The sequence below is a fragment of the Ctenopharyngodon idella genome, chromosome 3 (genome assembly GCF_019924925.1).
Source record: "Ctenopharyngodon idella isolate HZGC_01 chromosome 3, HZGC01, whole genome shotgun sequence".
In the NCBI taxonomy this organism is placed as follows: domain Eukaryota; kingdom Metazoa; phylum Chordata; class Actinopteri; order Cypriniformes; family Xenocyprididae; genus Ctenopharyngodon; species Ctenopharyngodon idella.
The window spans coordinates 833,702-861,686 of record NC_067222.1 but is presented as its reverse complement, the minus strand read 5'-3'; the positions used below and the strand labels follow the sequence as shown (position 1 = coordinate 861,686).

At 37.5% G+C, this 27,985-nt stretch overlaps 1 protein-coding gene and 1 long non-coding RNA gene across 2 annotated transcripts; one reads left to right on the top strand and one right to left on the bottom strand.

Annotated features, from left to right (window-relative positions):
• Positions 1–2,704: 2,704 nt before the first annotated feature.
• LOC127509473 (gap junction alpha-1 protein-like) lies at positions 2,705–27,317 on the bottom strand. The gene is made up of 2 exons (XM_051888264.1): positions 27,197–27,317; positions 2,705–5,824 (listed from the first exon to the last, which is right to left on the bottom strand). The coding sequence occupies exon 2, from the start codon at positions 5,810–5,812 to the stop codon at positions 5,024–5,026; it is 789 nt and encodes a 262-aa protein (XP_051744224.1). The 5' UTR covers positions 5,813–5,824; positions 27,197–27,317; the 3' UTR covers positions 2,705–5,023.
• Positions 11,543–16,828, top strand: LOC127509490 (uncharacterized). The gene is made up of 5 exons (XR_007929251.1): positions 11,543–11,639; positions 12,490–12,561; positions 14,218–14,285; positions 14,398–14,448; positions 14,727–16,828. It is a non-coding gene; the product is annotated as an uncharacterized LOC127509490 (long non-coding RNA).
• Positions 27,318–27,985: the final 668 nt, after the last annotated feature.

The window sequence follows — 27,985 nt, the reverse complement described above, 5'->3', positions numbered from 1 at the left end:
AGAATTTAAATCATTGTACAACAAGCATTTGAAAGTCATAAAAGCAGACAACTTCAGCTGATCTACTTTTTCAAAGCACAAGTGTTCTTAATGAAACACTTGTAATTGTTGTAAAACAATTTTATTATTTTATTTATATTTTATAAATATTTAATAAAATATATATATTTTATTTTTTTTAGAAAAGCCAAGGGTCAAGTGCTCAACTAAAGCAAACATGTTTCACTATAATGGTGACTTCTAACAATTTTTTTTTTTTTCAATAAAAAAATCATTAATTAGAGCTAAACCTCTGTTAATTCTCAGAAACAGCTTATGAAAGAAATAAAGTCAAACTGGTCTGTAATAAGTGAAGATGGTGAAGCTGTATTTGGAGTTGTTTAATCATCCTCTGCTCAGATCTTGAGAAATGTAATTGATTTGATTTGCAGATGATGTTTCAGTGACTGAAATCAGATCAGGTATTATTTGCAGTAGAAATTAATTTAAATGGGAATAAAGTTCTCAACCGAAACATGGCTAACACATTTGAAATAAAGTAATATTTACAAATGACATAAAAGTTCAATTTAAATAAAATATTTATTTGGCTGAATTAATAACATAAGCCAAATTAGGTTACATGAACATGAATTTTGGTATTGAAAACTATTGAACTGTAAGTTCAAAAACAGAAATAAGTCAGTGGAAATTAGTACCTCAGAAAGTTGAGTGAAAAAAAAAACATAATTTACAGGGAACATTTGTACTGAGAACTTTCACCTTATATACTGAAAAAGTTCACCTTACTTTCAAAAAGTTAATCCAGCTAAACTTTATAAGTTCAAACAACATTAAATGTCAAGTTGAACATACTTAATATTCTACGTAAATACAACTTTACTGAGTCAATGCAAAAAGATAACTCCAAAAAGTTCATTTACTCAACTTAACTTTTTTTTTTAACAGTGTACAATTTGCATGATATTAAGCGGAAATAAATCGTATCATGTAATCGCGCCTGTAATGTTATATCTGAATGATCATTTGTGACGTTCGTGAGCTCAAAACGCCAGTGAGTTTTTGAAATAGCCTAACATCTAACTTGGATTTGCACTGTAAAAAAAAAAGTTAAGTGGAGTGAAGTTATGTGAACTCAATAAAAGGAGAGTAAATTCTGAAGAGAAGTGTTAGCCTATTCTATGTGATTTTACACACAATGATAAAGGAAGAGATCTGTTAGTGTTGAATGTTCTGTTGGAATTGATTTCTGTTTGTCTGAGTCTTGTGAGGTTACCATTGTGCTGAAGAGTAAAGCCTGTGCTTCAGTCCAGCAGAAGACCAAGAAATACTGATGTTCCCTTTCGAAGGGAACTCGCACTGCGTCGAATACATTATAGGGAACGTCTCAGCGTGAATCAGTGTCTGAAACGCTTATCAAATTATGGCAATCGTATTGGCCGGCGACAGCCTATGACGTCACTACTAGTGCGACCAGAACGTACGTAAGGGGCACATAGAAAACAAGTCATCCTCTTTTCGTCTTCAGGGACTGTTTTGTTTGAAGTGCTGTTCAAAGTAAGAATGGCTTGTTTAACCCCTTAACTTCCCAGCCAACACAGTTATGTGTGGCCTAGTTGGGTTTGACCTAGGCTGTCTAACTGGGGCCCAGTCAGTTTTGTCCGCAGTTTCGGTGTAGGCCCCACATGGGTTAGCCCCGATGAAATGAACACTGCTCAGTGCGCACACTAGAGGCTGTTAAATGTAACACTGAATTAGTGTTGGAGTTAATGAGGTAATTAAGTGATTAATTAAGCGATGATTAAGCATTTTCGAAGATAGCTGCTGTTAACAAGCAGAATCACTGAAGGACAGAGAAACAAGAACTACAACTGACTTAAGCCACAGCCCAGATCTTAATGCATCGTGTTTCCTTCTGGAGCATAAGTGAATGTTTTAACCTTTTTTAATAGTTGTGTTTGAGTCCCTCAGTTGTCCTCAGTGTGTAAAGATGGATCTCAAAATCATAAAGTCACTGCTGGAAAGGGTTCAAATATGCAAAAAATCCTTGAAAACTGAAGAATCTGCAGGATCTTGAGGATTTTTTTTGAAGAACGGAGCTCAGTTTAACTGCTCAGAACAAACAAGAGACTCATGAACAACCATCACAAAACAAAAAAAAAACAGTCGTGGATCATCCAGGTAACCACACACAGTATTAAGAACCAAGCATTCCCAAACCTTTGAACGGGGTTACTTTAATACATTCAACTATTTTTTTGTCTTGTAGACTATATGTAGACTTCTTTTATGTAAAATATCTTACTCAGGACAGTACTAAATAAAAAATAACATGCATTTTGTATGATCTCTCTTATTTTGTTAATTTTTTCACATTTTTACAGATTCTGCAAGGGGTTCCCAAACTTTCGCATAACACTGGTATGATATATATATATATATATATATATATATATATATATATATTGCTCACTCTCTGATGACAGGTAGTTGCAAATATTTAGTAGAATATCTAAAGTGGATCATTGGAATAAAGTGTTACCCAAAAAACTGTTAGCTGTACTGTAAAAAATTGCCGTAGGGTTACAAATATGCTAAAATGTAACATTAAAGAGTGACTCCCGTAAGAGAGAGTCACCCAGAGTCCCATCTCCTGCTCCCACAAACACTCCCCACAAGCAATGGAATGCAGCAAAAGTAGGCATTTATTTTGAACAATCATTTATTTTTGTTTGTAGAAAATAAAAAAAACTTTGGGAGGGGGACAGGCCAAAATAACAAACAGAAAACCTCTAGTTCTGGTTATTTTTCTTTCCTAAATCAACAACAAAAGTGTGAAAATAGATGACACGTTCTTACCTCCCTGCTATTCAAAAACAGGAGAAAATGCATAGTAAATTAAATGGGCACCCCACTCCCTACAAAGTCAGTTTCTTTAAAAGCAGTAACTTAATTCAATATAAATGAGTTTACACCTTTAAACAATACAGCTCCCCACAAGGAGTGTGGCTAACTAAGCCTAAAGTATGGCACAAGGCCTGAAGGCACACACAGTACAAGATTAGTGCATTATACAAAAGCTAACCAAAGCTCCAAGAACACACACAGAATGTCTCCGAAGCAGGAGAGGGGAACTCGAATAGTGGACATCCTCAGGCAGGCATCGAGCCACTCCAACCCGTCCATGTAATCAGCTGCACCCGTAACACTCTGATGAGCATGGAGAATGAGAAGAACACAAACATGCGCGCTGTGCGTCGCTGTAGTCATCCAAGTCTAACTAAGGCAGTGTACTTGGTAGTTCATATACATTCAAGGGGGAGGGATACATAGAGTAGAGGTGGAGACAATCTAAACAAAGCATGCAAATGCAGTGCAGGAATCAGCCCATTCCCTACATTTCCCAGCCATGATCTAATCAGCATAACGGTGTCATTCAAATGCATAGGTGCTAATCCACTCAGTCTGACAGTATTGCCATACCTTTATATTATCATAGAGACAAAGGCACCGCTGTATCTTGAGCTTTGTCCTGCCAAATGGTTAGGAAGTGCATGAAGACAAAAGGTTAATGTTACAGACACCTGGGCTGCCTGCCTTGATCTCCTTAAATTGTCATTATCTTTACCTCAAAATGTTAAATACAATATACTTCACCTTAGTATTTCATGTGAGGTTATGTCAGGATGTAGGATCAGCAGATCTTAAACAGATTCTTAAATTTGTAATCCCACACTGGTTAGTAATAAGTGAAGCTGGTAATGTTGTTTGTGGAGTTGTTTAATGCTCCTCTGCTGAGATCTTCAGAGATTTAATGTCGTCTTTTATCTTCAGTTGATTTCATCTAATGCTGTGGTTGAAGTCAGTTGTTGTTATTGTGTTTCTCTTTTCATCACTGATTCTGCTTGTTAACAGCAGGTGTTCATTACTAATGCTCAATCATCACTTAATTAATCGCTTAATTATATATTTAACTTTAACTCCGCTTCAGTGTTAGGCCTGGGACACACTAGACAATTTTCAAATCGTAACCGATTTTAAAACTGTGGGAAACCACAGACATAATGGCAGTTTCAACCGATTTTTATCATTATAATCCTCTGAACACACACACTAGATGATTCGACTGGACTGTGAGACCACACACCTGTTGATATCAGGAACGATTTCACAGTGACACGAGATCTCACAGAGACTTGCAAGATCAAACGTGACTTGAGAAGAAAAACATATAGATCAACAATCAACGTTGTCAGCAGGCTCTCCTGCCACACGCTGCTTTACAGTGAAAAACAAAATAGAAAAAAAAGAATATGGGTTAACTTCTTTCTCAGTACTCCCCTTTCGTGGCATGTTTGTGGCTGCCAAGTTTTAGCTAAAGAAGCACGCAACATCCGGTATGTGACGACTGCTCGCTCTCATTGGCTATCACAGGTATCACGGCAGCCGATCAAGAGTCGTAAATATTGAACATGTTTGATATTTACAATTTGAGATCGGACACGCTCTGTCTTGATCGGGAGCAGTTAAATAATCGTAATAACACCACACAATAGAGGATTTTTGGACAAAAAATCGTTTGTGCCAAGCCTCGAATCGAATCTTTGGGGGTGCAAATCAGGCTTAAAATCGGGCTTAAAATCTTCAAGTGTGTGGCCAGCCTTACTTTAACACTATTTAGAGAGGGACCGTATGTACTCTGAGCAGAGTTGATTTAAATCTGGGGAATTTTGCTGTGTATGAACACTAAGCAGTGTTAATTTAACACTGGATTTTGTTGTGTACTATTACAAAAAGTTTCATTTATGTATGATTGACAAATATGAATCATGAATTAAGATTATTAGTTTGTTAAAACTGTGTAATCCACATGGATGGAAATTTTACATGGAATTCAAATACATAAATCTCAAATTTAAACTCTGAATAATTAATTCAGTAATCAAAATACTTTTTTGAATGTAACTAATCTGATTACCAATTATTTTAGCTGTAACTGTAACAGTAACTCATATTTTGTATTTTAAATACTTAACGACGGTACATGTGCTACCCTACCCTGTCGACTGCTCTTGCACCTCGACTGCTCATCCTTCTGATTTTCTATTAGTACCAGAAACTGCTGATCAGTGGGGGACTGGTTTTGTATGCTTTTCACACGGCCCATGATCCATTTGTATACAACATATAAGAGCTCTATGATGTTGAGCAAAAGTGAGACCAGAGCAACCACCAGCATGAAGATAATAAAGATAGTCTTCTCCGTGGGTCGAGAGAGGAAACAGTCCACCTGATGGGGGCAAGGCAAACGCTCGCAAATGTACACAGCGGACAGGCTGAAGCCGTAAATGTACCACTGGATGACTAGGAAGACCACCTCAAGGACAGACTTGCAAAATATGCTAACAATGTAGGTGTACCGGATAGCACCCTTCATCTTCACCTTGCGGGTCTCTGAGACTTGATGATTCTTGTTGCCATCGTCAGCCTGCCCGTCCTTCTCCTCTTTGCGCATTGTGTAGAACACGTGTGCCAGGAACAGAAGCGTGGGAGTGGACACAAAAATGATCTGAAGCACCCATAAACGCACGTGTGAGATGGGGAAAGATTTGTCATAGCAGACGTTCTGACAACCAGGCTGCTGGGTATTGCACTTAAAAAATGACTGCTCATCACCCCAAGCAGACTCCACTGCTGTTCCCAGAATTAGGATCCGGAAGATGAAGAGCACAGACAGCCAGGCCTTCCCTCCGGCTGTGGAGTGGGCCTGCACACTGTTAAGAAGTTTTACCAATGCACTCCAGTCAGCCATCTTGAGGAAGTTCTAGATAAAAATAGAAAGCCGATATGTAATATACAGTAACCCCACAGAAAGAATTTGGACACTTAAATGTAACAAACTTCAAATGAATAAGGTTGTGTTTTCTGTTTTAAAAGAACATCCTTGGAACATGGGACATTTTTGTAGCCTGGCCCATAGCTATTAGTCCTAACTTTTCTCTTAAATTTATGTAAAGGTATTGCAAGTGTTAGAATTAAACACTTTCAAAACAATGGTCGTGAAATCAATATTGTGATTAGTATTTGATGAATGTTCTCACAATATTGGCAGAAAACATTCTTTGAACAACAGTCTTTGTCCTTTAAATATTAAGGATTACTAACTTTCTGGCTAAAAAAATGGTTGGATGCTACACAGCAAAATCCCCTGTGTATCATATGTGTCCACACTACAGAGTTAAATGTAAATCTGAAGCAGTGCTGTAGTTTATTAGATAATTAAGTGATGATTGACCATTAGTGATGACGCATTAAAGGAAAGAGGAACAAACAGTTGATGTCACCATTGTGGTGGTTAGTGTTTCCTGTAGTTGGGCTCTTGACTCTTGATTGTTTTGTCTGTGTTCAGAAAACACTTTTATTATGTCAAAAAAAGTTGAAGAAGAAGAACGTCAATTGACACTGACCATGGAACACTACTATGACAGTCAAATGTTCATAAAAATTAGGAAAACATATTGTGAGCATGAAGTAATTAACTACAACGTAGTTTAGACACTCACAGACTTAAGCGATCCGCATATAAAACTCAACAATGGTGACATGTTTCATGCCAGCATACAAAACTCATTAATGGCTCCCAGCATGCATTGCGGCATGAATAATTTATGTAGCTGAATTCTTTTACTAATTAGATTTGAATATTTTTTAAATTGTCACCATTGTTGAGGTTTGTATGATGTGTTGATATCTAAGTGTATCTCAACTTTTACACAAGAGATTATAACATTTATGGAAGTTCTCAAGTGATCTTTATCACAACAGCTGAATTTATTACCTTTTTTTAATCATTAACGCTTCAGCTTTACCTTTATAAAAGCTTTACCTTTATAAAAGCTTTACGAGGCATAAATAGTCCTCACTTTAGATCAGCTCACAAAAATAGTTAACTGACCACTTCTAAATGTTTTTATAACTACCTGAATTAATCATGAATTACAGTAGGAATATGTGCTAATAAAGCATTTATTAACACACTGAGTAACCATTACTGGTAACACTTCATTTTAGGGTCTTTTAACTAGTTGCTTATTAGCATGCCTATTACTAGAATATTGGCTGTTTATTAGTAATTATTAAGCACATATTAAGCACATAATAATGCCTTATTCTGCATGACCTTATTCTACGTTTTAATCCTTCTAATTCTTAATCCTACCCAATACCTAAACTTAACAACGAACTTACTAACTATTAATAAGCAGTAAATTAGGAGTTAATTGAGGGAAAAGTCGTAGTTAATAGTGAATACATGTTCCCTATACTAAAGTGTTACCCTATTAATATATGTATAAATATATGTTTAAATAGTTTGTTAATCATTTCCTTACACTTCCTCAATGATCTTATGAACCACTGACAAATCCTAAATAACTGGTTTGTAAATAATGTAGTACTTAATTTAGAAATGATAAATTGATCATTAATAAAGTATGAAAATACAATAAGTATGAAATAAATAAAGACAAACTGGTTAATAATACATGAAGCTGGTAAAGCTGATTGTAGAGTTGTTTAATAATTCTCTGCTCAGATTAGCATTACCAGCTTCACTAATTACTAACCATATTGACTTTATTTCTGTCATAGGTCTACAGAAGTTCTGATTGAGAATTAAAAGAGGTTTAGATGTTGATGTTTTATTGTTTCGTTTGAAATCACAATGATAGAGATAAGTGTTTGCTTTAGTTGGGCTCTTGACCCTTGATATTAGTTTTTCTCTGTTGTAACTGTGTTAACAAAACACATTTGTTATGGCAAAAAAGCTAGAGAAAATGTGATCAGGTGATTTTGGTTAACTCCTGGAGGTATTAAATCATCACCAATTACAGACCTGATTCAACAATGTCCTCCAGAGTCTAACCTTTTAAGTGGGTGATGTTATTAATTTTATATTATTGATTAGGGATGCACAATATGAACAATTTTAACCAATACCGGTAACTGATAATTAAGTCCTTCTCATGGCCTGATTCCGATAACCAAGTTTATGTTTTATATTATAAGTTTAATATAATCTGCAGTTTGTGCACCCAGGAGATTAGAAAATCTAAGATGCACTGATGAAACTGATATTTTCGTAGCTCTGGCCTAACTATAATAGCAAACATCAGTCCTGACTCTTCAAAAAAAATAAAAACATTTGTGTAAGGCACCACAATACTTAGTAACAGAAAGGGTTTAACAGAACTATGACAGAACTATGGTTTATCTGCACTTAACAACTCATTAACAACAAATTTATATTCAAGTATTTCATGCATAACAAAGAAATGCATCTATTCAACCTTTAGTGCATGAGGAGGTTCACAGTATATAGGTATTTAGACTTAAAGTCACATTTTTTTTAAAATACATAATAAATGAAATGCATTGACATTTGTCAACTTCGAAACAAAATGAAAAACAAAAGTGCATACTCAACAAAACAACATAGGGCATAGTTTAGATTATATTGTTTAAAATAAAATAAATATTTTAGGAGAAACAAACTCGAGGAAAAAAAAGAGGGAAAAAAGTGCATCCTCAACAAAAATAAAGTGCATCCTTAAAAGTGCATAGGGCATAGTTGAGGTTTCTCTGAAATTATATAGTTTAACATAAAATAAATAATAATAATAAACTTAAAATGATTTCCAATTTGCACTACTCAACAAAAGTACACATCTTTTCACTTGTCTCTGTTTAATGTCTATTGTCTTTTCTGTTTATGTGAGAGCATTAGTGGGAGATTCTTCTTGACAAAAAGAAGCATCTCTGCCTTATCACACCCAATTCTGTTTCTTTTTTCATCCATAAAATTTCCAACAGCAGAAAATAAACGTTCACTGACTATGCTGGTGCCAAGGGGCTGACAGGTATTTCCTTGCAATTGAGGCAAGGTCTGGGAACCTGGATTTGTTGCTTCTCCAGTATTCCAGGGGGCTTTTGGATGTAGGAATCAGGGGCTCTGAGAGATACACATTTATCTAAAGTAGACCATGAACAAACAAACAAAAAAAAAAAAAAATTTTAGGCTATGTTACTTTTTTGGTCTATTTTAACCCTTTGACGTGTACGATCACACCGGTGTGATAAGTCTTGGCTGGTTCCAGGAGCGTACGATTAGAACGTTCAGTGCATCACGTGATCAGCTGCCAAAATTCAAATGTGCGTGCACGCTTTGGCTGGCGCTAAACCAGAGACGGACACGTGCAGCGCTTTTCACACATCACAAATATGCAGTGTTTTCAACCACATAATGTTTATTTTAGGTTTCAGACATTTAAATACACATAAGTACTAACAAAACAATACATTTAGAGTTTGTAAAATACACACTGACATTCAAGGCTTTATTGAAACAATAATTTAATTACTTGCCCTTCTGTTTGGCCTTGGGTCAGCTCTTTTGTGACATCATAATTTTCTTGAAGGATTTCTTCATACATTGCCAGCAAGGAAACATTGCCACCATCTGTCTTTGTCGTCTTCACTTTCGGCTCATCCACATTCTCTGATGCACAGCTCACCCTGGCCCGCAATTTTTCTGTTACTTCCCTTTTCATTGCTTGGTCAAAATTGCAGTCCTTATCTAGGATCCAAGAATGTGGCAAGATAAAACAGGGGCTCTCTGTAGATATGACTAAATTGCTGTTCTATGGCTTGCAGTAGAGTGGCCTTTGAAGTTTTAATTCCATGATCTGTTGCAACAGTCTTGTTTAACAGACGTTTTAAGGCTTCATTGGAGGGGATCACATCAGCTACTTTGGCTGTAGATGAGGTAATGTCTCTTATCAGCTGTTCACATGAATGGTCATCATGTTTTCAATTAATGTCCATTGGTGTATGCTCAGAAAAGCAGGTAATTGAAAAACTACTGCATATGCTGCAAAGGCTCGCCTCTGCTTCAACAAACTTCTCAGCATATAGAATGTGCTGTTCCATCTCATGGGTGTCTTGTTGAAGCCTTGTGTCTTTCATGCCCTGTTGTTTTTGTAAGTCTTTAACCCTTTCACACGTAAGTTTAAAATATTCTGGCTGAGTCCCCAGCATGAGTTTTTCAGGGCAACCGTTATTTAGAACGTATCACTTTGTTTCCATGGTGACACGTCATTGCTTGTTACGTGACACACCGCAGCCACAATAGCGCTGTATGACTGATGATCTGCTTTTATTACATTTTTCCTTTTTTATTCAAAATATTCACAAATTTAACTATAGCATGAAATATCTGATATTCTGATTGTCAAATATGTGCAAGTGGATGGGTTTTGCTGTTTAAACACCTTTATAACGATCGCGTTAGTTGAGCTATATTCAGTGGCGTGTTTAGGTTATTGGGGGCCCTAAGCAAATCTCCAGGAGGGGGCCCCGTGATCGCGTTCCCGGGGGTTTATCAGCTGGCAATTTTCAGTGCACATTTAAGAGTGCAGGTTGCAACTGTTATTAACAATAATGTAAAGATTAGGCTTATCAGTATGTCACAATATCACCCTGTATCACTTTGTTTTCTGTTTTGCATAATTTCCTGCCAGTCTGTCATCATAGTTATGCATTTTGATTCACAAGCTTGCAATTCGATTCGATATCAGTTATTTTTTATATACTGTATATCAGGTACAGTACATGGCAGATTTTCTCAAGAAAACAAATCTCTCAACTAATGCTGTAAAATATACATGGGAATCAGTTGGTACTACATTAATAGTGTAGGTTAAAATGAACTTATTTGTATACAAACTTAAATTACACTTAAGAAATTTTTTTATAATAATAAAGTTGGTAGTACTAAAATTATTTCTACTCCAATTCGTTTTTTGAAATATAAACATTTAAATTGGCTGTCACCTTGATAGATTTATTCAAACATGCATTATATATTAAACCTTTCGCACGTAAATTTAAAATATTCTGGCTGTGTTTTTTAAGGCGACCGTTATTTAGAACGTACCACTTTATTGTTTCCATGGTGACGCGTCATCGCTTGTCACATAAAACAGCACAGCGCCATATGACTGATGATCTGCTTTTATTTCATTTTTCCTTTTTTATTAAAAATATTCACAATGAAATATCCGATATTCCGATTGTCAAATATGTGCAAGTGGATGTGTTTTGCTATTTAAACACCTTTATAACGATCGCGTTAGTTGAGCTACATGTGCAATGGGCGCCGCCATGTTAGTTTGCGCCGCACAGAGAATTGGATCTGTTGGATTTACAACATGTGAATTCCTCCACTTCTCCCGAAATGCATGAAAGTAAGTGAGCCAGTCAACTGGGGAAGAATATAGTAAACTTTAAAGTTACTTTCACAATGTGTAACTGATATGAATAAAACGTGTCGTCTAATTATTACCCAGATAGCACACATACATGTGGCCGACGTCGGCCCCAGAGCGGAACGTCGGGCTCATATCTGTAACATCTAATAAGGATCGGCCAGGCATAGGCGCGTGTCTTCAGTCAGTGCTCTATTTACAGCTTGTCGGCTTTCCAGCTGCAGGCCGATGCCGCGCTTATCTGTTTGCGCGTGACCATTCATCTCTGCAACCGACGAGAGAAATGGCGACTCCGGCGACATCTGTGGTTTTCAGGTAAGTTTTCACTTTAAGTGAATTAGAAAAATCTTTTGTTAATTCTGTGACACTTAAAACTTACTAAGAAACTCGGTTTACTACAGGCAGTTTGTAATCAGTTTCTCGGAGGCGAAGGGCCAGATGAGCAGCGGAATGCTAGGTCAGCCCAGCTTCTTTAGCTCAGAAAAGTTTTTGTAAGTAGCCAAATTATCTGAACATATCTCGTCCTCTGCAAAATAAACGGATTAGGTCATAATGTGATGTTTATTTATGTAAATACTGCATGACTTTGAAGTGTTTTAATGGGCGCGCGTTTTGAACATTCAAACACTGGAGGAGTTACCATGGTAACGGGCGGCACAGCAGTAACCGACAAGCTGCAAAATCTCCGTCTCTCGCAGTTGTTTTCTCTGCTTTCGGGTGAGTTTAGTCCCCAAAATCACATAAATAATATAAAACTGTTCTGGATAGTTTCTTACCTGTAATTGACACGCTTCTGTCGAATATTTACTTTACTGAAATAGTTTATTTTCTTCGAAAAAGTTCGTTAGCATAACTGTTTTCAGAACTGTTTGGCTAATATACTGAGCTCTTATGAAAGTTTGCGTTTTTAATCACATCTTTATGTTCAGAAGAGAGGCTTTGATAGTTTTGTTAAGGTTTTGTTGGTAATTTGTCAATGGGTAACGTTAATTGGAAGTGAGCTAATTTATTTAAACGGCTGTACTGACATCCCTTACAGGAAGCGCGAAAATCAAATGAAACGAAATGAAGTGATCTTTCATGGTAAACAAATTACCTCGATTACATTTAATGTTTAATAATTTAATACCAATCACATTAAAGAAAAAATGTTCTGTGATTTCAGGAGTGAACAAATCTACAACACCGGAGGGGAAAGAGCTGCTGACAGGAGTAACTTTTACTTTAGGAAACTCAGGTGAACTGAGGAAGCTCATTAAATAACTTCATACGCATTTTTTCCACAAAGGGTAACGGTATGGGGAACAATTCTCACTTTAAACTAGTTGCTTATTAGCTTGCATATTGGCTGTTTATTATTACTTATAAAGCTGATATTAATGCCTTATTCTGCATGAACTTATTCTACAACATCCCTAAATCCTACCTGATATCCACCCTTAACTGCTAACAGTAACTACCTTACTGTCTATTAAAGGGTTAGTTCACCCAAAAATGAAAATTCTGTCATTAATTACTCACCCTCATGCCGTTCCACACCCGTAAGGCCTTCGTTAATCTTCGGAACACAAATTAAGATATTTTTGTTGAAATCCGATGGCTCCGTGAGGCCTTCATAGGGAGCAATGACATTTCCTCTCTCAAGATCTATAAAGGTACTAAAAACATATTTAAATCAGTTCATGCGAGTACAGTGGTTCAATATTAATATTATAAAGCGACGAGAATATTTTTGGTGCGCCAAAAAAAACAAAATAACGACTTATTTAGTGATGGCCGATTTCAAAACACTGCTTCAGGAAGCATTGGAGCACAATGAGCACAGTGTATCGAATCTGCTGTTCAGAGCGTGATTTCAGCTGTTGGCAGTTTGACACGCAATCTGAATCATGATTCGATAGGCTGATTCATAACGCTCCGATGCTTCCTGAAGCAGTGTTTTAAAATCGGCTATCACGTTATTTTGTTGTTTTTTTTGGCGCACCAAAAATATTCTTGTCGCTTTATAATATTAATATTGAACCACTGTACTCACACGAACTTATTTAAATATGTTTTTAGTACATTAATGGATCTTGAGAGAGGAAATGTCATTGCTGGCTGTCGGATTTCAACAAAAATATCTTAATTTGTGTTCCAAAGATGAACGAAGGTCTTACGGGTGTGGAACGGCATGAGGGTGAGTAATAAATGACAGAATTTTCATTTTTGGGTGAACTAACCCTTTAACCCCTGATTGTTTCAGTGAGAGTGTCTGTGAAAAGCCTTTAGGGTAAAATAATCAGCGAAATGAGATTAGGTGACAAATAATGTTATATTGTTTGTATTTATGATAAACTATTATGATAACAGGATGTTATGGTCATTAATATATTTTTTCTAGGTCTTTTTTGAGTTATTTATTTGTATGTATTTTTTACTGATACATTCTTAAATATGTTTTACTAAATATTTGGTAACACTTTACAAGAAGTTTCATTAGTTAAACATTAGTTAATTATTAACTAACATGAACTATGAGCAATACATTTGTTGCTGTATTTACTAATCTTCGTTAATGTTAGTTAATGAAAATACAGTTGTTCATTGTTTGTTCATGTTAGTTCACAGTGCATTAACTAATGTTAACAAAATTTTAATAATGTATTAGTATCTAAGGTTAACTAATGGACCTTATTCTAAAGTGTTACCAAATACTTAAATACTTTAAATGCTGACTGGTTCAGGGGGTCAAGAACTTTAGGCATTTAAGTTATTTTTCACATAAATCTGGTCAGCTTACACACTGCTCATACTCAGCCTCTAAAATGTTTGAATTGAATTACCAATACAATATCAGGGGGTAAAGATGTAATTAGAGTTCTTACAATTATGGCTGTGCTCTTGTTACCAGATGAGATGTGATCCCCAGCATTTGGCGCTGAGATTCTTCAGGACAAAGGCCTTGATGCCATGAAGATGGTGAGTTTCCCCAATAGCTGCCACTACCCAGATCAAGAGACTGTATTAGTCTATCTGTATTAGTCTATTTTGATAGGTATATATGTTATGTGTCTTTTCTTTTTCATTACAGCCCATAACTGACAGGCTTTCCTGTGTAAACCATCATATTTATCCAAATGAGGTTTGTAAATGCATGAATTCTTTATATTTTATATTAATCATTAATTTTGAATAAAAATTACTTATAGAAGAAAATGTGACAAGGCCTCTCACAAAATGCCATATTAAAGGAATATTCAGAGTGCAAGTCAAAACTGTTTCTTTTGGGCAATATTATGCTACAAATATCGTCTATTGAGCTGAAGTTAAATTGAACCTGGAATGTTGATTTATGTTGCCATGCGATACTTTGTAATGGGCATGTACAATGGATTTTGAACTCTACTATTTTTATTGCAGGGTCTCTGGGATCCCCAGCTGAAGGCATGAAGACATCAGATGTTGGCCTGGACAGATGTATCAACAGTACACTACACCGACCTCTGCTTTTGCATGGATGGCTGATTACTACCATGTTCTGAGAGGGTATTACTATAGCAAAACTGAGCACCTGTGACACTGGGATTTCCAGTTGTAAAGAATAATCACACAATGTTTTTTAGAAGTTGCAAACTTTTCTCTCTCTTTCTCTCTTACAAACAACACAACAGCTAAATCTTTTCAAATTCTTTTCTGGTGGTGCACAAGTCCTATTCTTTGAAACAGAAATTAAGAGATTCATATGCTCACATTTAAGCTGCGGACACATTACTTTGAGCATGCAAAATTTCTTCAGACACTGTAACTGGCGTGATATGACGTCTGTAGAGTCTTTTTATAAACATGAATTCAACATTTAACAAATAGTATATTCAAAATATAAAAATATACAGTCTACTCGACTTTACTACATTTTTTTTTTTTATTAATTTAGCCAAGAGGTCACACCTACATGTAGCAATTTTGTACTCTTTACACATAGTCGTGTGATGTGAATTCGCAGGTCAGAGTTCCAAACCAAACTTTTTGCATGAGCTTGCATTTCTGGTCTCCTGCATTTGTGTGCATATGAATGGAGGTCAATGGAATGAAAAGCGTGGTGTGACCGCACCTTTATTTTACAGTTGCAGTACACCTGTATCAAAAGTGTGAAGTCATGGACAGATTTTATTTGTGAACTGATATGCGAGATCTCGCATATGACACATCAGTATGTGACATCCCACTCAAACACGTGCTCTATCCAGTGATAAACATGTTCTTGTCGTTATTAATCAATCAGTAATCAACACAGCACCACCCCGAAATTGCCTTGCACTGTAGAATTATGGTTTTGGCAAGAAATGAAAAATAGCCAATTATTTATTATAAATGCTACTATTTTACAATTAATATTTAAGACTATGTTAGAGAGGGATAGAAGCCATTTTTATGGATGATAGGATTTTTTCATAACAGGTCATTTATTTGAATGATCAGCAAAAATTTGAGCCTATGAGTTTAATAATTTGAATTCATAGAATAAGATTAGTACAAATTTAACTGTTGTGTTTGTGAGAGAGAAAAGAGAACTACAAGTTTGCAGATCCTAATACATTTTCTCAGTGACTACTGAAATATTCTCTACAAATTCCACTGTCACAGGTGCTCAGTTTTGCTACAATAATACTATATATTATACAGCACATGCATAATTTGAGACAATATTCTGATTAAATTTCTATTATTCATTTTGTGTATAATCAATATATAAACAAGTGATATTTAATTGTTAACGAGGGATTGGCTGGACTCTGCTGACCCAATCAGTATTTCTCGTCCAATGGTCATACTTTAATTTTCCGGTTTCTCTAGTATTGCATCCTTCTCATGGGCATTTCATGACTTTTTAGTGTGGGTTAAACCTCTTTTTTGGCCCATAATATGTATTTTTTTTAAAAGTAATTAAAAATAGTTTTGTCTATGCTATTGAAATTGTGGGTTACATCTTTGTCACCTTTTTCACCCAAGGAGTTTACATTCCTGATAATACAAGAGCGAGGAACTTACATTTTAATTACAAAGGAAAACCAATTCATCTGCTATATTCTTCTGTCCTCCATTTTCAAGGGTAAGATTTCTTTATAAACCATCTACCCACCCATGTGTCTTTATTTTTGTGGAACACAAAAGGAGAGAGTCACTTAGTCTCAGTCACCATTAGAAAAGAAACTGATAGTGAATTGTGACTGAGGCTGTCAGTCTCTTGATGTTCTGCCTTATATCTCCTTTAGTGCGCCAATAAAAATAACATGTTTGGTACAAAAGAACATGACCAGTTTTGTTCATGAGTAAATATTGCTTTTAATTTTTTAACTTGAGACTGTTTAGCCTGTAATTTTCTGTATACCTTTGCGTGTATCTGAATGTAAATGCCTTCTCTGTTAGTCATATTGACGGGTTGTATATAGGAGGATGTATGCCTTAAACATGCAGGCTATCTGTAACTGTATTTTGTAAATATTAAAACAATGTTAACTGAATGTGATGTGTGATTATTACATAAACATGATCATTTATCTATTAGTATTAAGTATTTGAGATTTTTAAAAACGAAAATGTGTTAACTGTGTAAAACTTCAGCCCAACTGAAATCAACATCGTTTCAGCATGAGGTAAGCAAACGATCCGCGTCGATTTCCCGTTAGTTTTGAATGGCGTGTCTGACGTTGGTCTTTGATGTCGTGAGAAACATCGATTCTAGGTTGATTCTGTGTCAGGGTGCTATCTGGGTGTAGCCTGAAAGGTTCAGCCTAAATAAATAAAGGCCCTAGAAAGCCCCTGCACAGCGGCCAGTATTTACAGCTTTGGATCGTCCACACATCGGCCGGAGAGCATTTGCGATCAGAGGCCGACGCCTCGGCGACATTTTCCCGATGAGCAAACGCTCCGTGAGCTACGTCCCGGCGATGAAACTTTGTCCATCGAGACAACATCGGCCCGACGTATGTGTGTTATGTGGGTATAGAAAGGGTTGTTATTTCCGCTTCTATAGACATCATTGTGTATTTTACAAACTCTAAATGTATTGTTTTGTTAGTACTCATGTGTATTTAAATGTCTGAAACCTGAAATAAACATTATTTGGTTGAAAACACTGCATAAATGTTATATATAAAAGTGCTGCGCGCGTCCGTCTCTGGTTAGCGCCAGCCAAAGCGCGCACGCACATTTGAATTTGGCAGTTGATCACGTGATGCGCTGAACGTTCTAATCACACTGGTGTGATCGTACGCTCCAGGGACCAGCCAAGACTGATCACACCGGTGTGATCGTAGGCGTCAAAGGATTAAAGAACATTAAAAAATATAATTAATATGTAATATGGTGAATATATTAAGCTAAATGCTCCTCTCTAGGGTTCATTTTTCTAGCTGACTAACGAGTTTATGGTCATGATGAATATGTTTGTTCTGAGGTAAATGTGACATTACGTTTGTTTGTTTACCAGCGTTTTTATTAACGTCTTTCCGCCTATGAAACAATGATTGAGCGCGATTACACGAGACATGATATGGATTTTGATAAGTTGAACTGTATCTTTTAACATACCTTTAGTGCTTTGCTTGGTGGGTAAACACGCTACTGGCTATACACGCGATGGGTGCCGCCATGTTTGCACAGCGGTACAGAGAATTGGATCTGTTGGATTTAAAACATGTGAATTCATCCACTTCTCCCGAAGTACATGAAAGTAAGTGAGCCAGTGAACTGGGGAAGAATAGAGTAAACTTTAGAGTTACATACACAATGTGTATCTGATATGAATAAAATGTATTTAATTATTATGGAAAGGATTGTTATTGCCGCTTCCATAGACATCAGTGTGTATTTTACAAACTCTATGTATTGTTTTGTTAGTACTTGTGTGTATTTAAATGTCTGAAACCTAAAATAAACTTTATGTGGTTGATAACAGTGCATTTTTGTGATCTAAAAAGCACTGAGTGCGTCCGGCTCCGGCTCGGCGCCAGCCAAAGGGCGCAAGCACATTTGAATTTGGCAGTTGATAATGTGATGCGCGGAACGTTCTAATCACACCGGTGTGATCGTACGCGTCAAAGAGTTAAGATGGGAGGTGGGGAGGTGGGAAGCTGGGAGTGTTTGAAGTGGCCTACCATCTTCCTGCAAATCGAAACACATTCTGTGATGCTTTTTGGCTCAGCACAGCCTTGTTTACAGCGAGCTGTAAGGTGTGTGCCATACAGCCCAAGCTTGCAAGCCCACATTCCTCCATCGCCTTAATCATATTGTGTGCAGTATCTTTGAGCACAACATACACTCTGCCTTTTGTAATATTCCACTGTTTGAACAGGGTTTTTAAAAGCTTGGCATATTATTGTCCCTGTATGCAATCTTGGAGCACTCCTGTTCGTGCAGCAAGACTTTTTGCATGTTAAAATATTCTTCCAACCACTGAGCAGTTAAGCTAAGCATACTGACTGGACTAACATCAGATGTCCAAATGTCCATCGTGAAACTTATGCTTAGTCCGTTCTTGTAGATCAAATTATGAATGTGTATGGCGACCAAATCGTACAAGGCAGGGAGGGAAACATCAGAGAAGCGGCGGATCGGAAGGGTGTAACGTGGCTCCAAATGCTCTTCTAACCCGCGAAAACCGGGATCCTCTACCACACAAAAAGGTTGATCATCAAGGACTATAAACTCCATTACTTTGCTGTTTATGGCTTTAGCCTTTTCGCTGTCTCTGGAAAACTTTATATAATTTTCAAATGCCTGCTGAATGGGGACATCAACGCTCCATGTTTTATTTTTAATGCTAGTAGCTGCTGCTGCCACAGCTGCATCATATTCTTTTAATACAGCTTCGCCGTGATGACGACCATTCAAGTGAGATATAAGATGTTAAAACTCCCCCCCCCCCCCCCCCCCCCCCTAGAAATCCTTGCTGTACATGATTTGCAAATGTCATCTGCTGCCACAGAAAAAAACTTCCAGACCGGTGAAGACATGTTCACAGATGATAAAGTAATGAGCTCGACACAGTTTTAAAGCTGCAGTCACTTGCACTCGAAAAGCAGATGAGTCTTGGACTGATTCATTGATTTACCAGCAAGCATATTTTATCGGATCTAGTTATCGGATTTCATTTATTTATCGGAGAAATAAAAATGACGTAATTTTCACCCATATCGCCCGGTAATTTATCTGTCCTCTCATTCAGTTGTCTCATTCACTTAGGTTAAATAGTGTTGGTGTGACAGGGTATGAATTTCAGCACGAGATTGCGCATAATTCTACTCATTCCTGCAGATTTCACGCCCACATCTGAAGCGCACACACCAGAGCCGTTGAAAAACAGAGTTGCGACACTCCCATAGACCTCCATAGGAACTTTGGAATGTGGAAGTAACGCGTGTCGTGGAGCAGCCGATAGTTCCAAACACTGATAGTTCTAGAACATAGCAAAGCTAGGGCTGGGTCTTGCAGGTTCACCACCTGGTCCCTGAAGGGAGTGGTAGTAACCTTGGACACATATCCGGTCCGAATTCCAGGCACGCTTCAAGCCAAGTCACCTTTATTTATATAGCGCTTTTTACAATGCAGTGATAACTGGTAAATAATTTTGGCTGCACAACAGCTCTTAAAGAAAATGGCGTCATTGTCCAGCTTAAGCAAATTCAATATTGATTCATTCGGTTGTAAAAATCAATAATTAGTTCATTTATCTATATATCAGCACTGGAGAAAACAGTGATGTCATCGTCCAGCTCAGTTCTGTTCGCATACAATGGTGTCAATGCAGGCAGATCAAAAACATAATATCAAGTGTCCCCCACTAAGCAAGCCAAAGGTTCTCCTCTGGCCAACAGCGAACAGTGCATGATTATGATTCAGGCAGCATTACAGGTCAAAAGTCCGATTGGGATTGCAACAGTCAAAATATTTGGTCCAGTTCCATCTAGTTGAAGATCGTATTCATCTCGCTGGTATGGGACGGTTTGTTGGGAATCTGTGCCACTGGCTGTCATGTTGGTGAGGCCTTCATAGGGGATGATCTAGTTGGCTCAATCTCTGCTGACACTTCAGGGCTGCGTTGTCGTCGTGGCTAGGCACAGGTCCTCCATCTGATCTGGATACGGCCTGGATCCGGCTGACTACGGTAAACCTTGGGATAAACAAAGAGACTAATATTAGCATAGATGCCATTCTTCTTCTGATGTAACGAGTACATCTGGTGTTATAGGAAGTATTTTCGTCAACCGAAAATGCTTGCAGGTCCCCTACCCTCTTGATGGAAGCCAATGCAATCAGGAGTACTGTTTTCATTGACAGGATTTTTAACTCCGCTGACTGCAGAGGTTTGAAGGGGGGTCTTTGAAGTGCCATGAGCACTAGAGACAAAAACCAAGAGGGTATAGAGTGCAGGCGAGGAGGATTTAGCCTTCTCGCCCTCCTCAGGAACCTGATGATCAGGTCGTGCTTTCCCATGGATTTACCATCTACTGCATTGTGAAGTGCGGCAATGGTGGCAACATACACTTTCAGGGTGGAGGCTTCAACCCTTCTTCCAGGAAGGAAAGCACAGCTCTGATCGGGCATCTCCGGGGGTCTTCTCGGTGAGCCTACTCAACAAATAGGCTCTTAGAAGGGGCTCTAGTGGAAGTGATGGTGTCTACCATCTTCTGGTGTAGATCACCTAAGTCCTCTGCGTCCCATCCAGAGACCAGACATGGAGTTTCCAGAGGTCTGGACGCGGGTGCCATGGGGTACCCCATCTCTGAGAAAGCTGATCATTCCTCAGAGGAATGTGCCAGGGAGGATCTGTTGAAAGGAGCATCAGTTCTGGGAACCATGTCTGGTTGGGCCAGTACAGCGCAACTAGCAAGACCTGCTCCTCATCCTCCCTGACTTAGGCTCACTGGGGGAAATGCATACTTGCGTGGGTCCCGTGGCCAGCTGTGTGCCAGGGTTTCCATGGCGAGTGTCCCCTCGGTCAGGTAGTAAAACAACTGGCAGTGCGACATGTCCGGAGAGGCAAACAGGTCTACCTGTCCGGCTCTGAAGCACCTCCAAATCAGCTGGACCTCCCGGAAGCACAGGCTGTTGTGAGAGCTCGTCAGCTGCACGATTGAGCAGGCCTGAAATGCAAATGGCACGAAGCGACCTCAGATGCTTCTTACTCCATAGGAGGAGATGGCGGGCGAGTATTGAGGAAAAAAGAGAGGTAGCTGCTCTTCTACTGAGAATTTGGGTACCGCTGGCTGTGATGCCAGTGTCAGAACATAAATTTGACTTCAAAGATTCTCCGCCTGGCCCATCACCAGGGAAAGAGCAGCTCTGTTCATCTCTCGGTCACCTGTCTCATGGGTAATGTTTCACCGACCGCTTTAATGGCGGCTGAGACGGGTGGCATTGTCTTTCTGTGGGGGGCTCGACATCACAATAGAGGAAGCTGTGTGGAGTTTTTTTTTTTTTTTTGCCGAAGGGGACAGATGCCCTTGGCAACGAGCAGACTGAGGGTCAGCCCAAGAGAGACTCTGGTAGCACATCGGGGCAAGCTCTTGATTGCCTCAGCCTGCTTCTGACTGCAGAGAACTGCTGGGCACAGTCCTTGACGGTGTCGCCGAAAAAACCTTGTGAGATGGGAGCATCGAGAAAGCACATTTTGATGACGTAGCCAGGGGGCTCTTCTGGACCGCCAAGGTGGACATCGTCTGGCCGGGGGCCTGCGCTGTGACTTTAACCCTTTAAAACCGGATGTGTCGTCGGCGACACATCCAACCAAGCTGTATTTATGTTACTGTAACTCTTGAACCGTTTGCGCCATCGTAATAATTCAAATTGCTACAGATAGTAGACAACATGGGCTTTTCGGCAATATAAGGGTTATTACGGTAATTTCGTTCCTTCCGTCAGCAAATGGCAGCCGCTTTCGGGGAGAGCGGGTGGAAGGAGGATTTGAACGTAGAGAAATGGAGCGCGGCAGTTTAGGGAGTTTTGGATCGCATAAATAATAGAAGAAACAAACAAAAACATGGCGGAAGGAGTACACAGTCAATTGGGATGATTTTTTATAAGACTTGGGAGGAGGCTAAGTGAGACTCGAGACTCATTTGGTGTGTGCATCTGTATAACGTGTCCGTGCGGTAAATGTATGCGTGCTGATGCGTGCATATGTAGTATATGTATGCGTGTATGAAAAAAAATTCTCCTGAATGAAAACTGTGCAACCAAGTGTCACAAAATGACTTGTATATATGTAATATAGTTTAATTTTCAAGTTTGAAGTGTTAGATTCTTTCGATCATCATTTTTCTCTTTTTTTCTAAATAAAAAGCAGAAAATTTATTATTATTTTTTTTATTTTCGTCTATTTAAATTCTATTTACAAACTCACCATATACATTAATGCTCAATAACGGTAATTTATTGAAAGCCAGTTGTTTTCTGAAAAAAATGACACCTTGCACTTGAAGATAGCACATTGTTAGAGAATTTTATAATAAAAAAAACATAATATGTGAAAACAGGCTATTTTAGCTTTAGGTTCTAAAGGGTTAATCATGGTCGTTCACTGTGCGCAGACACTTGTGAGGTGGAGGGTGACTGTTAATATAGAGGGTGTGATTAACGAGGATGAATGCTGGCAGGTGTGGGTGATGTTGGAGTGTGTGCAGGTGGTGAGCAGGGAGGATCTTGGGAATTGTGCTGAGGGTGACTGAGCTGACTGAGCTGGTCACTGTGACAATGGGTCTGTCAGTCTGCAGTTTTCAAAAAACAGTTATTAATTCAAAGCACTGATATAGTAATAATAAATATGTTCAGAGAAATTGATAACATGCTTAATAACTGTACACTTTACTATGTGACCTTTTAAATGTACAGTTTTAAAGTGAAATGGAAAATAAATAAAATTCAATAAATGCAGGATATTGAAGGCACTTACTGATGCACTTAAATATTCACTGGTTGAGATTCATATACTGATGGTTGATGTCTGTGTGTATCTGAATGAACACACTTCTGATAAGGGATTAGCCTCTAGATGAAATCAGTAAAAATGAAAAACTTTTTACATGTTTTGGCCATTCATTTACACAAGGGTGTTTTGGGGGCCTGAAAATGCAAACTTTTGAAAACGGTTTAAAAGTGCAAGTTTTTGAAAACTATACTGTTATCGACTCTGTGTAAAGTACAAAAACATGAATTTGTGAAAACGGTGATGGCATGCACATGCATATTACGTGTTTAGCATGTGCCTCTGGTGTGAGTGCTCTGTAAAAGAATGCGTATGTGCACAGGCCATAGTCTTTCTTTACAAAGTGACATTGCCAACTACTGACCTGGGGTCTGTTCTTCGTACGTCGCTAACTCAGCTGGATTTGATGGATGACAATTTGGCATGATCTTGGATTGTTTGGTTCTTTGACACCCATCCTGGACTTGCTGTCATAGCAATGGGTCCGTAAGCTTAAACCTGCTCGGGAGCAGGCTTATTTCATGTAAACAGGATTAGATTGCATCTTTTTAAGCAGAGGTGATACTTAAAGTCTGTCCCAGCCACTACTTTCTTACAATAGTACCCTAATGTGAACCAGGGACAATAATAATGATTTAAAAATACATTTGCAAGTAATATTATAATGTTGTGAAGTCTATCATAATATAGACACAGCCAGTTTTACTTGTTGAGAGATTTATTTGTGAGGGGAATAATTACCAAACTGGTTACTAGTAAGTGAAGCTAGTAATGCTGTTTTTGTCGTTTAATCATCTTGAGAGATTTAATGTCTTTTATTTGCAGTTGATGTCATCTAAAACTGTGGCTGAAGTCAGTTGTTGTGTTTCTGCTTGTCTCTTCTCTTTTTTTCTGTTCTTGTTGTTTCCCTTTCCTTCAGTTATTCTGCTTGTTAACAGCAGGTGTTCATCACTAAATGCTCAATCATCACTTGATTAATCACTTAATCATATCATTAACTTCACTGCTTCAGTGGTAATTTAACACTCTGTAGTGTGGACACACAGAAGTGTTCATTAACCCTTTGACGCGTACGATCACACTGGTGTGATCAGTCTTGGCTGGTCCCTGGAGCGTACGATCACACCGGTGTGATTAGAACGTTCAGCGCATCACGTGATCAACTTCCAAATTCAAATGTGCTTGCTCGCTTTGGCTGGCGCCAAGCCAGAGCCGGACACGCTCAGCGCTTTTCATATCACAAATATGCAGTGTTTTCAACCACATAATGTTTGAGGTTTCAGATATTTAAATACAGATGAGTACTAGCAAAACAATACATTTAGAGTTTGTAAAATACACACTGATGTCTATAGAAGCGGCAATAACATTCCTTTCCATTATAATTAGACAACACGTTTTATTCATATCAGATACACATTGTGTAAGTAACTTTAAAGTTTACTCTATTCTTCCCCAGTTCACTGACTAACTTACTTTCATGTATTTCGGGAGGAGTGGAGGAATTCACATGTTGTAAATCCAACAGATCCAATTCTCTGTACTGGCGCAAATTAACATGGCGGTGCCCATCGTGCATGTAGCTCAACTAATGCGATCGTTATAAAGGTGTTTAAACAGCAAAACACATCCACTTGCACATATTTGACAATCAGAATATCAGATATTTCATGCTATAGTTAACAAATTTGTGAATATTTTGAATAAAAAAGGAAAAATAAAATAAGCAGACCATCAGTCATACAGCGCTGCGGTGTGTTACGTGACAAGCAATGACGCGTCACCATGGAAACAATAAAGTGATACGTTCTAAATAACGGTCGCCTTGAAAAACTCACGCTGGGGGGCTCAGCTGGAATATTTTAAACTTACGTGCGAAAAGGGTTAAACGCTGATGATTTTGCTGTGGTGTTAACTCCCTCGGGTCGGCGGTCACGCCGGCGATACCACCTCGGTTTTTTTCTTAGTTTGGGTTCCTTGCCGCTGTCGCCTTTGGCTTGCTTAGTTGGGGACACTTGACATTTGACTTGACATTTGATATTCAACAGTGCTTTGATCTGCCTGCATTGACACTATTCTTTTAAGAGCTGCTGTGCAGCCAAATAATGTACCAGTTATCAATGTAAAGCTGCTTTGACACAATCTACATTGTAAAAAGCGCTATATAAATAAAGGTGACTTGACTTGACTTACGAGTGTGAAAGAGACTCAAAATACTCCGTCAATGTTGCACATACAATTAAGAGTTATACACTATTTTAATCTGTGGAATATCTTCTTTTATTTGTGTACACTAAAACAAAATGTTGTGCTTTTTGCAAAATAAAGAAAACTAACATGATGCGTGATCTGTCGTCTCCCTCTGAACGATGTCCAATCTGATAGTTCTCAGAAAATGAACTGTAACTTAGTGAATACTAACCACAAAAAAAATAGACTTATGTCTAAAGAAACTTTAAATTGTCAGGTTTTAAATCGTCTAAGTCAAATCGAAAACAAAAATTCTGTGTTTATGTAATCTGTATGAAAAGAGACACATGTCAGAAGTCCGTGATTCAGCTCATTATCTGCTAATATTTATTCAATAAATATTGAATAAATATTACTCCTCTGTATAGAAAACTGACATAAACATATGAGAATCCATCAATACTTCTCCAAATGTGCATGCTTTTAAGCTAAAAGGCCATATGAAATGCCACAGAGGTAACGTGAAGGTTCAGACGCTTTGCATCACAGAAATACATTATATTTTAAAGTATATAATAGAATACCATTATATTAAATTGTAATAATATTTCACAGTATTGCTGTTTTTTCTGTATGTTTGATATACACCATGATGAGCTTGAGACATGATCACAGAGGGTTTTTTCACAGCCTACCTGACTGAAAGGCCTCATTATTATGCAGGTCATTAGAGGTCTTTATGCAATTCTTTTGTCTTCTCAGGTGTGAATTACCTCATTATTCATGATGATTCATGCCTCCACGCATACTGTGTTTCTTGACAAAAAGTGTCTTACAAAAACTAAATCAATATATTGTTTTATATGAACGAGTGGGCAGGATAATTTTTCGTCATTTTGAAGCAAAAACTCTAGTCTACAACCTCCAATACCCAGAAGTCTTGTGAACAAAGATTTAATTTTTTAAAAATTGAAAATTAATAGAAAAAAAGTCAATAACTGATAAGGAGAGTAAATGTTGAACTGAAGTGTTATTTTATGTTTTTGCACAAAATAATATAGATGAGATCTAGTGTTTAATGTTCCCTTTAAAGGGTTTCTGTATTGTCTCAGTTTTGTGGGTCACCATTGAGCCTGAGCAAAGGATGAGCAAAGAAATGTTGATGTTATGCTGCGTTTTGCTTTATTTAAAGGCAGTGACTGTATAGTTATTATGATAACATACTGTAAAATGGAGAGCTGTAAATTAACAGTACACTCCCACATCTGCTATTATTTTACTGTTATTTTACCACACAATTTTTTTTTTTTAATACAGTGAACCACGGTGTAGTTTATAATATTAACTATGAACATTTTCCACTAATATTAAAAAAATACTGTTTGTCTTAATTTATAACAATAAATATATTATTTTATCTGGTTTTTTTTTTTTTTTTTTTTGTGAAATATTTTGCTTAAAGTGTGTTTGTGATGTATTTATTTAAAATAAATAATACTTGTTGTTTGGGGTTGTAAAGTTAACTGTCAGGACTTTCTCTCTTTTGCTTTATGAAATAAAAGTTCTCAAGCAAATGCTATCATTAAACTTATTACAGAAAGTGAGTTGACATCTCATAAAATAAATTTCAGTCCTTCCAGTTATTATATTAGTGCAAATTTGAGAAAAAAAAAAAAAAGTTTTCAAAAGTTGTAAGACTTTCTATAAGGCTTACCTGGAGAGAAATAAAGAGAAGAGAGGCCTGTAGGGACTTACTCCATACTTCTGAAGATCAGTCACCAAATCAAAAGTAAAAGACTATGAGAAAACTGATGCACGCCTGTCAAACATTTCCTGTTTATAAGAGGCTCAGAGGGAAGAAAGTAGAAAGCTGATGCAAGAAGTTTGGCAATGTCACATGACTGTCTTTGTCTTAAGTTTTTAGGTCCTCCTCTATCACTTTCTGTCTCTACACGGTTCTTCAACTGAAATCTGAAATTGTCTAAAAGTCAAGTTTATAATATTAAGACTGATTGTACATAAATCTGTAAAGCAGTAGCCTATGTAAGTAATTATGCCTGTATTAATGAAAGTAACCTATAATTTATATTAAAACCCCAATGATTCCAATAAATCCAGTTATCAATCACACCCTCTGTTGAGGCAAAGTCACATGAGTTTTTTGTTGCGTATCAAGGGATTTATTCAGTAAATGTGTTTCCATCGTAGTATATGCACGTTTTCTTACCAGATACAAAATGACTGAAGTTTTGTGAACATTATTAGAATTTATGTGCATCTTGATGTTTCTATCCAGTGTTTCTTTTTTCATTAAAATGTGAAATGGAACTTGGAAACATAACTGACTGAACCCTTATGTGACAGGTATACAGTACACATACAAACATGCAAGGCTATTGTTTTTCACTACATTTAAGTTCTAGCATACGTTTTTTGTCAGTTTAAATTTATCACATTGTTCAAACTGTTTTTTCTTTGTTCTTCAAAACAAAGAATGTTTATG

Excerpts from the sequence above, each read along its gene's own strand:
- LOC127509473 (XM_051888264.1), bottom strand. The coding sequence starts at position 5,812 with ATGGCTGACTGGAGTGCATTGGTAAAACTTCTTAACAGTGTGCAGGCC.